General features: G+C 37.9%; 2 protein-coding genes and 1 pseudogene across 3 annotated transcripts; all 3 read right to left on the bottom strand.

Annotated features, from left to right (window-relative positions):
* Nucleotides 1-1,566: 1,566 nt before the first annotated feature.
* Nucleotides 1,567-2,848, bottom strand: LOC105056351 (uncharacterized). The gene is made up of 2 exons (XM_010938519.4): nucleotides 2,079-2,848; nucleotides 1,567-1,961 (listed from the first exon to the last, which is right to left on the bottom strand). The coding sequence occupies exons 1-2, from the start codon at nucleotides 2,677-2,679 to the stop codon at nucleotides 1,684-1,686; spliced, it is 879 nt and encodes a 292-aa protein (XP_010936821.1). The 5' UTR covers nucleotides 2,680-2,848; the 3' UTR covers nucleotides 1,567-1,683.
* A 5,808-nt stretch (nucleotides 2,849-8,656) lies between these two features.
* On the bottom strand, nucleotides 8,657-10,976 carry LOC105056293 (CASP-like protein 4A2). 2 transcript variants are annotated; one of them, XR_012136278.1, is made up of 4 exons: nucleotides 10,502-10,976; nucleotides 10,212-10,347; nucleotides 9,316-9,467; nucleotides 8,811-8,949 (listed from the first exon to the last, which is right to left on the bottom strand). XR_012136278.1 is itself a non-coding variant. In XM_010938435.4 (3 exons), the coding sequence occupies exons 1-3, from the start codon at nucleotides 10,825-10,827 to the stop codon at nucleotides 8,758-8,760; spliced, it is 654 nt and encodes a 217-aa protein (XP_010936737.1). In that variant the 5' UTR covers nucleotides 10,828-10,976; the 3' UTR covers nucleotides 8,657-8,757. The 2 variants fall into 2 exon arrangements, 1 of the variants encoding a protein (XP_010936737.1); XM_010938435.4 differs by lacking the exon at nucleotides 9,316-9,467 and having other exon boundaries at nucleotides 8,657-8,949.
* On the bottom strand, nucleotides 10,861-18,736 carry LOC105056352 (protein EXECUTER 2, chloroplastic-like; annotated as a pseudogene).
* Between the last annotated feature and the right edge of the window lie 105 nt (nucleotides 18,737-18,841).

Raw genomic sequence — 18,841 nt, 5'->3', positions numbered from 1 at the left:
TTCATGCAAGAAGGCTACATCCAACAGTAAAAGTTCTTAAAAATTAAGATATGAGCCGGACATACTACCATCTATCTTTTTTAATTTAGATACTAAGAATTTGTTTGATTTTTTTTAAAAAAAATTCTTCCCAAAAAATATTTTTTTAGAAAATAATTTTTTTAAAAATTATTTTTTAAAAATAAAATTTTGACATGTTTGATTGACCATAAAAAAGTGACTTATTACAAAGTAGCTTATCTTTGATTGGACTCTCATTTTTCTAAAAAAATTATATAAAATACTTATTATATCCTTAGTAGATATAAGATCATACTTTTTTACTCCTAAACTTTATATAAATATTAATATTATATCTATATAAATATAAATAAAATATTAATATATTATAATATAATATTAGACCATAATAATATATTATGTAAATATGATACTAATATATATTTATATTATATTAATATAATATTATATTAATACAATAAATTTATTAATATAGATATAAATATAATATTAAATTAATATAAATATTGATATATTAATATAAACATTATACTAATATTAATAAAAATATTATATTAGTATAAATATTAAAATATAATAAATATTATAATTTAATATTAATATTATATTTATATAAATATTAAGATAATATTGATATAATATTATTCACTATTAAGTATTTCATCCTAACCATCTATTGATATTTTACAAAAGCTTAGTCGTGGATCTTAAAAGGATATTTTGGAAAAGAAAAAATATCATCACTTTCCATTCCATGGAAAATTCCAAAACTTACCTCCCCCATGGGTTTTCATTTTTCATAAAATGTGTGAAATGACTTTCTATGGAAAAAAAATTTTTCACTCTCTCTCCTATTAAAATTCTAATCAAATAAGAGATCCCCTCTCCACTTCCTAAGAAATGCCTCTTCTCCTTCTACTATCCGTCAATCAAATGAGTCCCAATAGTATGCCCATATATCGATGCAGCCTAGCTAATTATTTATACTTTTTTTGCAAAGGGAACAATACTTATGATCTATTAGTAGTTGGATTCTCTCAAAAAAAAAAAGATAAATTAATGGTTGATCATTGTGTTATATTCTATATTTCTCTTTAAATTTTTTTTGTCTATTTAAATCCATAAATACCTGTGTGCTGGAGAGAATAGAGACAATCTATGAACAAATGAATAAGGAATCTAGTTTTCCTTTGTTGCTCTCTTAAGGATCAAAGGTAGCAACCGTGGATAAAAGGGTTTTGCCCTCAAAAGGAAGACAAGGATCTTTTCTTTACTTGGTCATCAAACATTAGACTGAGTCTTATTTTGCTATTTCATTGCTATGCGAAAATAAATATACATAAGTATTAAAACTCGACCGAATTATTTTTCACCATTATTTTCCTCAAAAATATTTTTTTATTAGATAAATAATTAATATTTTTAGGCCATTTTGAAATATCGACAATTAACAGAAACCCTTTTACAAATTTAGAAAAGATTTGTATTTCATAAAAATTATGATGCTTATATTCCTTGAAGTGAAAGGTCCTTCTCGGATCTCGGTAGAGAGAGAGTTGCTCTGGGCATAAAAGTCATAAAAAATACTTACAATTTTGTATTACTAAATTTAAGATAATTTCTAATTGAGGCATTAATTTTTCAGTCACAACGTAATAGTTTCTATTTCATTGTATCTGTCTTCTGTGATGAATGGCTTCGATATAATTTGACAAACTCGATGCACTGCCTGATGATTGTAAGCACCGTAAAGTGCGTCTCAAACTCATTTCTTAATGCACGAGGATGGCGAATGTTAAGCGTGTTGCTTGATATGTAGTTCTCCATGAAATAAACACAATCAGTTCTTGCCCTGAAGGCCACCTCCCGACGAACATCTTCAGCTTCTTTCAGGCTTTTAATGGCCTTCCTGTGGGTTAACACGATCACCAAATGCAAGCCTGACATCATTAAACAAATCAAACTGCATTCTTACCGATACAACAGGAAACGGTACATGATATGCCGGTTCCATTCTATGGGAAACGGGTTTCACAATGCAGTATGGGCAGCGGTACCTCGTTCGCGAATGGCGCTGGCGATTTCGGGCAGCTTCCTGACCGCCAGGTTCCGCTCCTTCGCCGGTCCGCCGCAGCGGAGCACCAGAACCACGCACTCAACCGCCGGCGCCGCCCCAATCCCTCCCCCGACGCCGCCCAGGGCCGCCTCCACGTCGGCCCTCGTCAGCCTTCCGGCCTCCGGCAGCGCCGGCGCGTCCACCAGCTCCACCATCGCCTCCTCCTCCTCCTCCTCCGCACCCTGTCCACCCGCCACCACCGCCCGGACCACCCGGCGCGCGACGGTAGCGGAGCCGGGGCCCGGCGGAGCTGTTTCCGCGCGGAGGATCAGGGGGCCGGCCTCGCATGCGAGGGCGCGGCACGCGGTGTTCACGAACGAGCTCTTGCCGTGGGCCCGGATTCCCGCGACGAGGACCGCTGGCGGGGTGGCGGCAGCTCCACCGGCGACCGGACGGAGGAGGTGGAGGGCGTCGCGGATCTCACGGCGGAGGGAGACGACAGCCTCGTCGCGGTTGAGCCGCCGGAATGCGAGGAGCGCGGCACCGCCGGTGACGGCGGCGGTGGCCACCTTAAAGAGGAGAGGGAGAGAAGGGCGCGGCATTGGGCCTCCACTTCTTTAAAATAGAAGGATTAATAAAATAGTAACCAGGGACTTATTATTAAATTGTGGATGATTTGGCGGACCTGTGGGCTAAATTGCAGATGCCGGAATAAAGAAGATCAAGATCGAAGAAAGAGGCAAAAGCCATGGGGAGAATTAGAATAGTATTCTTTGCCTCCATACACTGTCTCATCTTTATTCTCCTTTAAGATTAGTATTAAGTTACTTTGTCCTTATGATAGGCCATAATAGATCACTAAGCACAGCATGTTTGTTTCCTTTTCTTGAGCAATTGACAAGGGGTTAGGGTTGTATCTTTTGCATGAAATAATGTTGATCATTTTTTACAATACCAACTATTAGATTTGTACAAATTTTAAAATATTCTAATTTTTTTTATCTATTTATATAAATCTTGAAATAGATATTATGCAATCTAACGGTTATTATTGTAAAACAAGATGAACCATTCTTTCATGTAAAAAATACAAATTTGAATCCATTGACAAAGCTTTTGTGTTACTAGTGGCATACATGTTGCAGCATGCGGAGTCAAAGTATCGGATACTATGATATTAATGACAGAATTGCATATTGTTTGAAAAGGTCAGATAAATTCTATGAAAAATTAAGAGCTCCCGTTGTCATTCTTGTAGATTACTCTTTCACTATTGTTAGGTGAAAATCTACTTTGTCCGCCGCATAGTCTGATTCCATCTTCTAATACAGGATTGCTGGCAAATAAAAGCTATTCTATTTTCTTATAAAATGACATATGTCTAGATAAATCAATAGCATTGTAAATTAAATAGTGATTTATGTGACTAATCACATCGGATCTACGGTAAAAATTGGACAGCTGCAGCTGCTCATCCTCAATTTTTAAATATTTTATTTTTAAAATTTTCTGAAACGTATTCATGCTGCACTGATAGAGTATGTTTGATTTTTTTTATAAAAAAAAAAAATTCCTGATCTTCCTTCACGTGCCCCTTTGGATTCCAACTTTTGGAGTTACGGGTTAGACATGCGCAGGTGGTAAGAAGCAAATGGATGGTTGAAACCAGAATCCAAAAAGCCTCTACCCGGGTATACTAAAGTAAACAATAGTTATTTATTTTGAAATGTGCGACGTAGCATATTTGTTTTAAAAACTCAAACGTTGTCCTTGGAGAAAATAAATAAATTCCCAACATTGTCTTTTATACGTGCTTTGAACTTGGAGACCAACAGCCAGAGAGCGGCTTATTTTTACCTCCAAAGCTCGGTGAGAGGTTGTATAATAGTTTGTGCTCGGTTAAAGAGGCCTGTGCTGATGCTGTAAATTGATAGCATTAGAGAATCTACATTTATCTGCTTGTTTTTTATTTTTGTTTTGGATAAGAAAGGGAGCATTTGCTTTAAAAGAAATTACACTAGCTTTACACATAACATAGGAGATACTCTGACGTATATAAAAGCAACCCCACCACACCTAATATAGAAAAGACATACAGATCTAACCTTTATGCCATCAGAACTCTTGCACCTAAACATCCCCTGCCATTTGCCGGAAAGTAAAGTGTTTGGCCCAAGTCTATACTGCAGGATGTTTAAGGAGCTAACATTCAACAGTAATACATACGACGGAAAGCTCGTTCCCATCTTTTTGAGCCTGCTGCGTCTACCTGCATCCATACACCACCAAGTCAATAAAGTCCACTGAACAAAATACATGTCCATTTCATATTTTTCCAGTCCACGTAATCTGAAGAACATTGGAAGTAAAACTATTCTGCATCAATAAAGCTGCTACTCTTCCATGTTTTACTTCTCCCTGGCTTGAAATATCTTACCCGTTGCCTTTTTGATTTCAGCTGGAATATTGCTGATTCACCCCCATAAGTATGAGAATAGCAGAGCTCACTTTTGCTCAAATACTCCTTGGTGTCCGGTTGTCTGTTTGTCATCAATACATAAGACTGAATTTCTTACTGTGATTTTCTATGAAATCGCTCTTCCAGCAACTCCAAGTTCCACCACCTGACAACCTGTAAACTCAATGCTATGAGACCCTGCCACTCATAAAAAGTTCAATGGTATGGTGAGTTTCAAATGCATAACACTTAGGGTCTACTAAAATGTTTGCATGTTCGACCAATTCTCTTTACCTCTACTTAATCTATGGCATCAAATATTTCTTACCTTATTGTACACCATATTTCTATGTTTATGCACGTATCTACATGCATATGTGTGTGTGTATGTGATAAAGTTAATTTTAGATTATATTTGTGAATGTTCATGGCTAAGTTAGCTTTTATACAATCCAATTGCGACTTGATATATATTTAATTATAGTTTTTGCATCTTATCCCTACAATTAGCTGAATTTGCATATTTCATATTCTTCAATTAATATTGATATTTTGATTCCTGAAATCTTGTAATTTGTTGCTCATATGTCCTTTGGTTAAGTCAACTAGATGACAACAATGCTTGCATTCTCTAATAATACTAATTTCACATCTTCTGAGATATTTCTATTCTTAAATTTAACAAAACTTGTACAATGACCAATCTGTAGAAATATACAACTTTATAAGAATTTTTCTTATGTAAAAAGGATGGGGATATATGCAAAACTGCAACAATCCCTAAATTATACTGTTCCATGTATACAGCTTGAGCTAATTTCTACAATAATATATGAGAGTCATTTATGTAAAACTTGTATTCTAATATTCTATTTCTTGTAGTAAAAATTTGCCTTTGCCTTCAAATCTATTATGTTGAGGTTATTAAATTCATCCAATTGCTATTCAGTATAAGATGCCACCAGTACACAGCCATTCCAATTAGAAATCATCACATGAATATCCACAATAAAATCAACATTTTGTTAGATGTGATCCCCTTGCTTGCTTGGTGCTTGTCAAGAAAATACCTATTTTTTTGGAGCTGTAAGAACAAATTCAACAAGGCACCTAAGGTAAACACTGAAGAGGGCTCTTGAGACCAAAAGGATGCGATGAGCCAATGACATGGTAAACCGAGAAAAAATTATTTGATCAAACGTCTGCATAACATTCCCAGAGAATGTTTTCATTCCTCTCTCACATGACTAATTGATAAATTTCTTGTCACCATGCGCATTGCATGCCATAAAGAATGTTGTCTATCACAAGGATCCATCATGCATGCCATTGCTCCAAACTTTACAAGCATCTTACAAGTCACTTGCTCATCTTCCTTCTTTTTAGCAAATTATTTCACTACTTTTTATATAATGAGGAGATCCAACTCATTTATAGAAATCGCTCACGTATCGGCATCGATCATAACTCCTCCAAAATAGATCCATCATGGATCTAGGATCAAATTGTATTGCTATTATACATAAAAAAGAAAAAAAGTTGGAAAAATGAAGTTTATTGGATTTATTTTATTGGATATAGTTGGACTTATTTTTAACTTGAATTATGGCATTTGTTGGATGGTTATATTATTGTTTTAGAATTATTAAGTTTGTTGAATAGTTGTGTTGTTATTTTTGGACATATTTATTAGTTGAGTTGGTATGAATTATATGAAAATTATAGATGATGTCTTTAAGTTGGATTTTATATGTAAAAATTTTGAAATGAATAAAAACAAAATTAAATGATTTTCGCTCCATTTTGTGGGTTTTTTCTTTGGGTGGTGTTTTTTACTTCAAAAATCATTTGATTTCAGTTCTGGAGAGTGGTAATGGATTTCAAGTTTGATTTCAAATTTCTTACTAACTGCACCCAACCTGTCCTATATTGACATCCTTAGTTTATACTTGCCCTCTTTTTCTTTTTTTTCTGGACAGAAGCATGGCCACGTCAGACCCATTCCTGAACGATGAAGACATGAGAACCTATGAGACCCTCCTAAATACGGTTGCTACAAAGATGTCATACATTCAACACATGAAATTAGGCAAATGCTGCATTCGTCCAGCGGAAGCTATCTATTATGAGTGTGTTCCAGTGATGGTAACAGATAATTTTCAGTGGTTGTAGCAGAGAAGGATATGCCCAACTTGAAGGACTTCTTGTTGGAAACTCCCCTCAGATAATATACAACCATGCAGATGAACGCCAAGAGGTTGCAAAAGCATTTCCTGTGGCACGCTAAGCCAATAAAGTATGATATCTTCCACATGATGCTGCACTCAGTTTGGTTCAACAGGCTGAATCAGATTCAAGTGTAGCAGTTATTAATGGGACCAACTGGTCTTTTATCATCTAGCTATCAGTTTTAATTTTAAGCAAGCTCATATTTCTGTAGGTCTGCCTTGTTTATGTCAGTGGATTTCTTCTTCCTTTTTTTTCTGAAGCGATGAAGAAGCACCAAGACTTTTTTTTGTTTGTATCTCTAATCATTTGCTTTACATTCTTTAGCTCACTGGTTTCCATCATTTGTGAATTTGAAGTGTTAGGCAATTGGGGAGCATGGTCACAAGTTTGGCGTTCGATGTATCCGCTAATTGATTTCAAGAATATCTGTGGAAAAGTGGGAAAAAATAAGAGTATTTCCAGAAAAAAAGGAACAGATCAATTTTTGAAGTGCTTGAGATAATTGGAAAAGAAGGTGACAGGTCAAAAAGAAGACCCCAATTCTGCTTTTCTGTAAAGGCCTTGTTTTCGAGTGGTTGTTGAAGAACAAAAAATGTAATTTTCCAAAGAAGTGGAACACAATTTCTGGGTTATAGTTTTCTGCTGAACCAGAGAGATAGAAAACTGGATTTCCACTAAAAAGTTGTGTTCTGATCTGTTTCTCGTGCTACCAACACATCCTTTACAGAACTCCATATTCATGTAATTTTTTTCCCTGTGAAAGAAAATGAAGAGAGAAAAGTGGGAAAAAGTAGTGGACTGGTTTCACAGTAAAATGAGCATGCAGGGATGAACATGTGAGAGGGAACAAGAATTAAACATAGCAGCAACAGCAACCATTGACTTCACTGCATATTGATGCTAATTCATGGAAGCTATGAATTAGTGGATATCATATGAATAATTTTATTCTTTTAAAGTAATTCAGAGAACCATTAAAGATTTCAAAGTTCTTGAACAATGGAGAATGCTATTATCTGTTGAAGTATCATTCTGAAAATAACTCCATCGTTTGGTTGTCACCGTTTATCCTTTTTTGTTTCTCAATATTGCCATTTGTATTTTCAGGTAGCAACGGAAAACACAGGAAATAGAGGATAGGAAGGGCAGAATGATTTCATGGAGTAGCTCGATTTTCTGTACTTTCTCTTTGTGGAGTGCCTGCTAATTTTGCTTAAGAAACCTGTTCATTGTTGTGATAAAATCACCTGTATAAAAGGAAAAAGAAAAACATTTTTCTGTCAAAAACACCTTTAAAAGGATAGTTTTTCTGGTTAACAGTGACCTGATGGACTTTATTCTGCAAAAGCTTTTGAAGCTTTAATTGTTAAAATATATACCTCTATCAACATGTGTAAACTGATAATGGAGAATTCAATACCTTCATGAAGCTAAAAGTAGTCAGTAACTCAGTATGGCATATCATTATGAAGACTGTCTGCACTCCCTGTATATATACTTTTCCTCATGTTATATGATAAGCCCTTTTGATCTCGAAGTGGAACGTACATCAAAATCTTGTTCTTACAACCAAAGGAGGAAAACGAATTAATTGGAGGAGCAATTTAATCCGGTGCCCTTTCGGGTTAGACTGAAGCCAAGATGAGAATGTGTCACCAACTTGATTTCAGAGCTCTCTACAATCTCAAAACAAAGCTGAACTTTTACAAATATAAACTTCATGCCACTTATATCACCGTGCCATCAGAGCTCCTGCACTATTTATAAAGCCATTCAAGCTGATAGTTGCTGAAATGTTAGAGGACTCTTGGAGGATCCAGAGTGAAAATCTCTTGCAAATATACATTGTGATGCTACTAAACCCTTCCAAGAGCAGTAAGCTTACAGAAGAATTGCCAGGAAAAGAGATTTATATCAAATTTATTGTTGTGTATAGTATGTGTAAAAATATACAAACAAATCAGACACTGCCTGTCACTGAAATGGAGAGTGGTTATATATTTCGGTTGAAGAGATTGTAGGCAGAGATGAGGGAGCTGAAGGCAAATGCCAAAAAAGCGAGGAAGGACACAGCAACAGAGCCATTGGCCATGTTTGGGAAGGGATCGGTTCCCCAGTTGGACACCCAGTCAGCGATGCGAGCCGTTGCCGAGGATGATGCTGAAATCAGAAGGTATGCCAATATCTGCAATCAACAAAGAGAAACAACTAACACATCCATGAATTTGACCCCTAGTAGGCAGCTACTAGAGTCCACTTGCAAGTGCTTGGAATGATTCCTAGGAGGTAGCATTATCTCCTACATAAGGACAGGCTGCATAAAATCTTATAAGATAATTCACATTCAGTGTCAAACAAATCCCCTGCTTGTGCATTGTCACTACCCTATAGCAATAATTCAAGCACTAATGCAGAATACCAAAATTTTCTGTAAGGTTCTTCTCAAACCTTCCCTGGAGGGTCTGGTCCAAAGCCAATGACACTTAATTCAGGAAAAGGCCAGCTAATAATGGAGGTGGTTAACCAGAACTTTAATTTGGATGGTACCTACCTCCTTCTGCCCTCTAAGCAAGAGGCCTGGGATTTGACCCTCAAAGAGTAAGATTCCTTGTCCTACGCTTAGTCTGCCCCACAGCCTAGGCTCCAGCCCAGATGGGTTGGGCGTGTATTGGGTAACAACTGAGAATTAGCCCCTCTTGGTCCCTTAAAAACATTAATAATAATAACAATAATAACAACAATAATAATAAAGTTTTTAAATTTTGTAACGGGATAAAAACGATTGCGTGGAGCACTGAGAAATAATAACATGTCTTCGAAATCTCACTGGAAAATATTAACCAACCAAGAGTGGCAATTTGAATCTCTTTGAATTGGCATTTCCGGTGACTCTCTTGAGTGATGGAATTGAAAGAATAATGGCATTGTTTTAGAAGAAGAAAGAAGTAACATGTAGATTAGAACATGACAGGGACCAAACAAAATAAAAGGCTTAGATAAAATAATATTTTAAATATCTATGCCAACCGAAAGATTTTTTTTTTTTTTTTCATTTATTGTGCAATAACTTGCCTAAGCAACGGTTTTCCCCCTTGTTTGGGCACCAGTTGGTAATCCAAACTCTAGAGTTGAAAGTAAGTATTACAAAAAAAGAACAAAAAAAAAAAAAAGGTATTCCAGCTAGGGTTCGTTATTTGGTGATTATCTTGATTTCAAGGTTTCTCCGGATCCAGTACATTTTTTTGGATATGACATATAACAACACCCCAAATCGACCAAAACTGTGCTCCATATTATTTTGGTAGGAGCCAAATTAAGCTCCTTCAAACAATTAAAAGGATATATTGTGGGCCCTTAAAAAATTGTCATACCGTGTGTATTATTAATCAACCACAAGCTTTCAAAATAAAAATTTAGGGCTGGAAAGAGGTTTGGAAAGCAGTTTACTTGATCCATGGCGAAGTCGAAGTAATTCCCAACCGGACGGTCGATGATGTGCTTCTTTTTCATCATGTGGTGAAACTCCGCATACACCTGGAATCCCGCGTACACGAATCCAATCACATTCACCGACACGCAATACCTGAACCCACCCCACCGGATTTTTATAATTTTCCTTAAAAAAAAAAAAAAACTCGATCGATCGAGGAAGAAACCTCTCATCAGAACCGTCGGATCCAACGGGAGGAGAAAAAAAAAAAAAAGGGAAAACCCGAGAGGAGAGAGATGAGGGGTACCGGAATTGGCTGTAGTGGTAGTAGGAATCGAGGGCCCAGCCCTTGCGGTGGTCGGCGGCGAGGACGGAGAAGGCGACAAGGCAGAGCACCGTCTCCGCCACCCTTGCCCCCACCGCCGCCCTCCGCAACGCCGCCGCCTGGCGGCCCCGCCACAAGATCCGTGTGACTCCTCGCGACTCCTCTCCCTGCCGGTCGTGGCCGCTCCACGCGTACCACTCGTTGCTCGGCTCTTCCCGGTTCGCCACGACCGCCGACGCCGGGGTGCTTTCCGGCAGGGCCGGCAGCGGAGCGGGGCGGGGGGCCGAACCCGTCGTCGGCGCCGCCATAGATCCGATATCGAATAGAAGGAATGGGCGTAAATTTATATATATATATATATATATAATTTATTGAAGGGATTCCGGGGGTGGTAAAGGGACCACAGTAAAAGATTCGGAAGGTTGGGGGTGGTGGAGTGTGCTTTATCTTGCGTTCTTTTTTTTTTTCCCCCTTAATTAATGCGCAACGAAGAAATGAACAAGACCAGGGGACTTTTCCTAAAGGTCACAAAGGCTCCAAGAGAATTTTTTTTTTTTCCCCTTAATTAATGCGCAACGAAGAAATGAACAAGACCAGGGGACTTTTCCTAAAGGTCACAAAGGCTCCAAGTGTGACTCTTTTCTCTTGGAGCCTTGTGGCCTTCTTTTGCTTATTGTTAATATTATTAAATAAAATAGAAGATACTGGGCAAAGCAAGGATAATAGACTAATAAAGAAATGTCCATAAGATGGAACACCATGGCCCGTGCACTCTTTTTCCAAAAGAATGTAATATGACCAGTTGTGAAATCTAGAGGCAAAAGAGAGACAAAGTTCCAACCATGCACCTATTAGGTTCCAAGTGTGTGATAGAAAGATGACTTCAAAGTTCCACTCTGATCGATTCCATATTCACGTAAAAAAAAGGATTGGGGCCCATACCATGAACCCTCACCCAAATTGATTGGGTCAGCATCATGGTTGATCCCAGCACAACTTATTTCCGTCCCTGCAAGGCAAATATAGCTGGCGATCGGCCATCAAAGTCTCAATAGAGAGCACCCTTTAACCATGCATGTTCACACTTCATAGCGTGGACCACTCCGGAGCCTACGCGTTGGAAACAAGTAGCATCAGAAAGAAGCAAAGACGTGTTGATACATGAAAAGCTGGAAGGATGTCGAGAAGAAAGCAGAGCAAGCCCACAAGCGCTTTGCTTCACACAGTGGATTTGCTCATTAACATCATTATTGCTGGTCTCCAATCAGGTATTAAATCTGGGGGAAAATATAATTATATTGATGATAGAGGTTAAGAACCTGTTGTTGTTGGAGTAATGATCACTATTGCTATATACAAATCAAAAATTTTGTTATGATTTAAAATTATGCTCCGTGATAACTTCGACTTTGGCAGGATTAGCACTAAGGTAGTGAGAAAATTAGGAAAATGGTAAGGAAGGGGAAAAGCTTCACAATTAAATTTAAAACCGAAAGAAAAGATAAAGGGCTATGACCAACACAAGCCGTGATACCTACAACTCCCAAAGGCCTGTCAACTGCCACCATTCTCAAACTCAAGTTTGAAGCAAGAATATTTGTTTGATCTGCACAACATCGGTCTGGGAGTTTCAAACGCTCAAACAACACCAGAAAGCTCTGCTCAGGAACGACATAGAGGAACCCAAGCCCTGCGCCTCCGACATGCGGCCCAAAGCCCTGCACGAGGCATGGTGAGTGTTAAAATTATTTCCTTAAGGGAGTAAATATTTTTTTTCACCAGTATTATAATCTGGTATCTTTCTTAATTTTATCCTCCTTTGTTTCTGGATTTACTGGCAGCAGATAACAGTGACTACCGCACAATCTCTCAGTGTGATACAGGTTGTTAGCCCAAGTTGAAGCCATTTGAGGAGTTTAAGATAATCCACCATGTGATTTTAGCTGTCGCACTTTATGATCAAGTAATATACTGGACAATCAATTTGGTAGGAAACACCACTTACATAATTTACTATCCAGAGGCAGTTTGAAGCCCTCCTACTAAGGTTTTTTTTTTTTTAAATTCACTGATGCTGCCAGCTTTTGGAAGCCTTAATCAGAAATTCATCCATTCCCTCATTTTTCATGCTCCACATAACCCCTTCATATGGGTGTTATCAAATAACTGGAGCACATGATCATACTATTCTAAGTTGATTTCTTGACATAACGCCTTCCTTCATGTTCTCCATCATTTCTGGTACAGCCCACCTAGCGTTTGCCTCTAAAATGTACATCTTGTGGATTCAAACCCTGTTAATCACTGTTTTTTCTTCTTATAAATATTTAAGGCATTTGCTCTTCAAATAACATCCCAAAGCATTCCTCCACTTCATCCCTTAGTTATCTAAAGCAGACGAGGGTGCAGAAGATTCAGATTTGGGTATGTGGAAGCGGATCTCTTTAAAAGTTTTAGAATAAGCTCTTGGGAATTGGTGTTGAGCAAGTACGGGTCCTAAATAAAAGTTTCCTGCAACTAGTTTCATCCATCCAGGCCTGTTTTGCACTTCAGATAAGTCTTTAAAGCTTCTATTAATCACGATTGCGAAATTGCAGAAAAAAGAAGCCGAATGACTAATTAAGTAGGTTTGACCAACGGGACAAGATCTAAGAGCATGGAAGCGGTTATTCTTTACAACCCCCTAGCCTCAACCCACTAAATCAAAGAGTATCAGTCTTCTGCCTCCTGAGTCAGAATGTTCAATCAGGATGACCAATAAACTACATTTATTAATTAGATATATCAGCATCACACTGTGTGCCATGTGTTTCATGGGTCTCATCTGTCTGTAAGGCATCTGATGCTGAATGATAAATTTAGTCTCAAGGCTATGTAATTGCCAGCATAGAATTACACAAATACAAATACTATATCCATAAACTAATTTGCAACAAACATTTAAATATCTAATTTTACCTTTCCATTGAGCTGTAATATTTCTCCATTGACCCACTGTGGATTCCTGAATCCAGGTTCTGCTATTCTTCCCTGGCCCTTGTAACTCGCTACCAGCATTTTTCATGCAACTGGATCAGCTCTAAAGTGCATGAAGATGGAGGATGCTGGCTGTTACATATTCTAAGTTAAAAGTAAACCATAATTGATTCTCCAAACAGACTTACCATCAAATGGATCTAAAACATCATTGTCAGTGATGATCCGATTAAAAACAGTAGTCCCTGATAATCCATTTCTTCTCTGAGCCTGGCTAACTGCAAGCTGGATAACCTCTCGGAGTTCTTTAGAGACCTAATAAAGTTAACCCTTGATTGATTAGTTCAAATGACACATACATAAATAATTGAAGATGACTTCTGTTCAACATAATGATGTACTATTACTATAATGTCTCAATAAATTGACACACCATAAACACTTATTTCTTATAGTCAGCTCTAAGAAATCTATTCCATCTTTTGATTTTGTTCTCATCTAGGGTCTTACTGTAATCAGCCTATAGCCAGTTATAAACACAAGGTAACAGCACATGAATTGATTTGGAATGTCAACATACACAAGCTTATTGACTGTCAATAACATTTTGCATCTAGCCCCTTAAATTCAATATAATGGAAACACACAACACATGTCATTCTAATATATAATTACAAATACATTTAAGTAGCTCATCTACATTGGCAGCATCCTCTTTCCTCAAGCTAAAAAATACCAGAAATGAGACAAAATGTAAAATTTCAGTCGAGACAGAAAAGAATTCATGCTCAGGGAATATGCACTGAGCATTTGGCACTGTCCAGACAGAAAGTAAATGCACAATAACAAGATTGTATATCTATATTTGATAACTAAGCTAGTTGCTTGAAAGCAAGACGAAGCATGGGCTCTAAGTTACAGCAATCATTTTTCCATGATAGTAATTTGAATCCAACATCTAGAAAGCACAACTAGTGGCACTGATTAAGATAAAGGCCAGCAATATTATGAAGGCATGCAAGAGTTGGCTTTCTCTCAAGTATTTTAGATATGTGAATTTAAACTTTTCCTTTCATATAAATGTAATCATATTCATATACACCAGAAAGGTCTGCATAACAAAAGGAATCCAGCATATACTGTAGTAGCAGTGGTACTACTAGTACTAGGAAGATGCATGATTCAACATTACAAGATCATCGGAGTCACTGACCACTATATCTTGATTGCCAGTGAGGCAAAAGGTACCCGTGAAAACTGTAGTATAAGCAGCTCACTTAATAGTTCTTATTATTTGAAGGTTTAGACATAATGTATTATATGAAGTTGGATCACAAATTTGAAGCAATTAAAAATTTTAAATACTGAATGATTGAAGATTAGTTGAGTGATTGAGATTAATCTATCTTAAGCACACCTTTGAAGCCTTATCTCCACTCAAGAATGCCTTTGCAACATCAAGAGGCATAAGATCTGAGGCTGCTTGAGCAGCAATAGCTGCAACTTTGATTTTTCTAGCTTTTCTTTTTTCAGAATCAAGCTTAGCACCTCTACCAGGAATATGCAGTATGAAAGAGTCCTTTTCCATATCCTTTATTTCTGCTGGAACACGTATGTATGATTTTGACAAAACATCCTCTTTGTTATAAAGCACTCCAGTACTCCACCAAGATAGAGCTCCACAGTTGTATTTTTGCTCCCTTCAGAAGAATCAGCACCACCACCCACTGGAAGTGCTTCACACTGAATGCTATCCAGATTACTGGTTTCATCCTTAAAATCATCAATCAAAGCAGTCTTCTCTTCATCTTCCTGCACTAACTGCTCTGAAGATTCCGTATCCTCAGGTCCAGTAACATTCAATACATTCACTTTAAATCCAGGAATCCTTCTTTGAGAAAATTTATGATATTTTTAATATCTTTTTCACTAGAATCCATAGCAGATAGATCCTCACCACCATTTTCTGTTGGATCATCACTGCTTTTCTCTGTAGCATCCTCAGTTCCTTTCTCTTTAGCAGCATCATTTACTGGATTTCCTTCCATGGATGAGTTCTCAGAGGCAGATACAGCCAAGCCCTCTGGGGGTTTCAATAGTGATGAGGGGGAAAGGGTTGAATTTCCTTTCATCGCTTGCAAGGATGCTACATGGCCAATGGTTGAACATCAGAGTTGGGTGGGGAAATTAATAAATGGTTATAAAAATTTGATCAAAGTATAGTAGAATTGAAGGAACCTTACAACAGCCTGAACATTATGATACCTGTGTTATATATGTCCCACAATCATCTTTGACAAGAAAGATTTCAAACAATGGGATTCCAGTAGATCCAGTGAGCAGTTGCCTGAAATGTGCAGTCATCAATAAGCTATAATAGATGATCAGAGAGAGATAGGGTGAGGGAGGGAGGTGGGGGATGGAGGGGGAGAGAGAGAGGGAGAGGAGGAGGAGGAGGAGGAGGATGAGAATAAGAAGAAGAATAAAGATCCAAAACTAATACCTAGGACTATAACTCCTAGCAATGTATCTCCCAACACCTGGGGTTATGCATACTATTCTGCCAAAAGGATCATCTGAATCCTTTGCCCAGCCCGCCCACCAACCTACCTGAAACAACAAGTGATGGCAACAGCATACACAAATCAGAATTGCAGGACATCATAGAGTGTTGCTCCAAACAAGAAATGTGGTATGTAAAATGCTAATTAAAATGATTATGATGCTCAAATATTCACTTGAAACTAAGTCTCTCTCTGATCAAGCAAAGATGCATAAGGAAAAAGAAAATAAAATTTATATATCGGTTAACCTTAGCATTTGCATGTATTTAAGAGTTAGTATGCATGGAGTGGGAATAAAAAAGGCCCTTTAGGAAATTCATGGAAGCTGATGCTCAAAGTGGCAACCAAATTTGAAGTTTCTTTCTTTTAAGTAGTAAACACTGCTGACGAGTAAAAGTAGTAGTTGTTGATAATACATGGTAGACTTATAGGCATGTTTCAGAACCTTTGCATCCTTGGGAATCATTTTGCGTATGCTAACACAAACAGCATAAAAAGATAAAAACTACTAGGACATGCAAAAGAACACATGCATGTGCATCAGGTCAGTTGATATTTGTAATATTCAAGCTTTTCCAAAAAGTTCCATAGTTAGTTCTTCCTTTGTCATATATTGTTATTAATCTATAGCATGGTATTATATGGTGCCCTGAGGCACGTTATCTATTGGTAAGATATTTTATTCAAACCAGCATTTTTATGAGGTCATAAGAGTCACAGATGGAGCTTGCTCGTTCAAAAAATGGCATTCTTAGTCAAAAGGATGGAGCAAAGTATTTCATTTAGGGGAAAAACAAACTTTGATTTGCTAACAGAAATGTAACATTTTGTTCACCTACTTCTCTATCTTCCAGTGCCAAGATGTTGTAGCACTTGACACCATACCCAGTAACATGATAAACTTGTTTTAAATACTAAATTATAGCGCATCCTGTCATTTTAAACTCGGTTCCAATTCTCAAATTCTATTGGCTGACTTGAACAAGGCTATGAGAATACCCCATTGCATCACTCAAAATTGCATAAATGCACTCCATCAACATTGCTGTTAAGTGGAAATTGTAACTATTAGACCATTTAGGCAAAGACATAGTAGCGTTTACCTATAACAAACAAAGTACAAGGATTGAAAACATAGTTATATCACAGCACAAACTAACATTGAATAAGCAAGAGCAAAGACAGGAACAAATTCAGCTACTACAATAGTCACATGAAAGCCCATGGAATTAATGGAATGCAGGTGAAAAGAAGAAGCAAGTGAATGATGCAAAAGAGTACTTCATAATGCTAAAAAAATAGTCCCTTTCTTGACATACCGTCTGGTTTAATTTGAAATAGAAAAATATGGTGCACAAAATTAGGCAGTCTAAAGTTGATTTACATATTCATGTTAGCAGGTAAGCTAATGTTTCAGGCAGTATAGAGATTTAAACAACCAGAGACATACGATGAGGATCAAGTTTCTGGAGTGGGTAATGATACGGCATCTAAGACATAAGATTTCTAAAACTCAAGCAAACTCTTACATTAAACTAGCATGGCCAAGGTGAGGGAACATGCGCATGATAGGGAATTACCAGCCCACTGTCTGCAAGTCTACATAATCTTGATGCATTAGGATAACGTTCCTCCTCTACAGCATTCTGTGGAATGAGAAAATATCGTATCAGTATTCAAAGTTAACCGTTCAGCAGATATTGATAATGATAGAAAGAATATGACCGACCTTCAACTCGGACATAACTTCAGCTACAACATCTTTCGATGTTGCTTCTGCGATAGCTTTCTTCAGCTTCGCAGCTTCGAAAAAGTCTTCCTTTTCGACTGCTTCTTCTAGTTGGAACTACCAGAATCAAAAGGATAAAGATTAATCGATTCAGATTGCCCCGATATGAAAAAAGATAGGCAGAAAGAAAAAGAAATTAGTACCGTTGAATTAATCAATGGATTATTAAGCATATTTTTAAAGCCCCTAAAATGGCGAGAAAAGTCAAAATAGTCGATATCTAACTCAAAGAAATCATCGGAAAAGGCGGAAGAGATCTCGAATTTGAGCTTTGCGATTCAAGGGAAGGCAGCAAAGTTTGGTCACCTTGAGTACGGAAACGAAGTTCTCGACCTGGTCGGTATCCGAGAAATAGCAGCTCCACCGCTTCCAGTCCCAGTCGGAGGCGGTGGTGCTACAGCGGCAGGAGAGGGTAGCGCCGCCCCGCTCGGTTCTGAGGACGGGGCGGCGGAGTGCAGCGTCGGCGAGGCTGAGGTGGACTTCCCGCCTGGGGCGGAGGAGCGGCGAGGAAAAGGGCGGCACCGCGGCGCCCCACGCGATCGCGACGGCCATCATTCTCAAGTTTTAGGATAGAAGTAAGGCGGGCAGGAGGCGAGCTGCCACGGGAATTTGAGATGATGTAAGAAAAAAAATTTGGTAGTAGGCGCATCAGCCGCTGATGCTCACTGCTTCAGGAAATTACTTTTTTTTCTTTGTTTTTTTATTTATTGATACGGTCGTTTGTTTAATTTATCATTGGACTCTTTGGCCACCGAGCCAAGGCCGGCTATTCACGTGCCATGCATCCACCCTTTCCTCTGCCTCTCATACTCCTATTCACGTGCCATGCATACACCTTTTCCTCCCCCTCTCATTCTCCATTCGGCTCGTCAGCTCGTGAGATGCAGGTAGGCTTGAGTCTTCTCCCCGAAAAAAAAAAAAAGAAAAAAGAAAAAAAAAAAAAGGATTGAGCCGGATCAAGAGAGTCAAACTTAAGCTCGTGAGATGCAGGTA

Source organism: Elaeis guineensis, chromosome 13 (assembly GCF_000442705.2).
Source record: "Elaeis guineensis isolate ETL-2024a chromosome 13, EG11, whole genome shotgun sequence".
NCBI classification, from domain to species: domain Eukaryota; kingdom Viridiplantae; phylum Streptophyta; class Magnoliopsida; order Arecales; family Arecaceae; genus Elaeis; species Elaeis guineensis.
The sequence above is the reverse complement of the archived record's forward strand: the minus strand, read 5'-3'. Positions and strand labels throughout refer to the sequence as shown.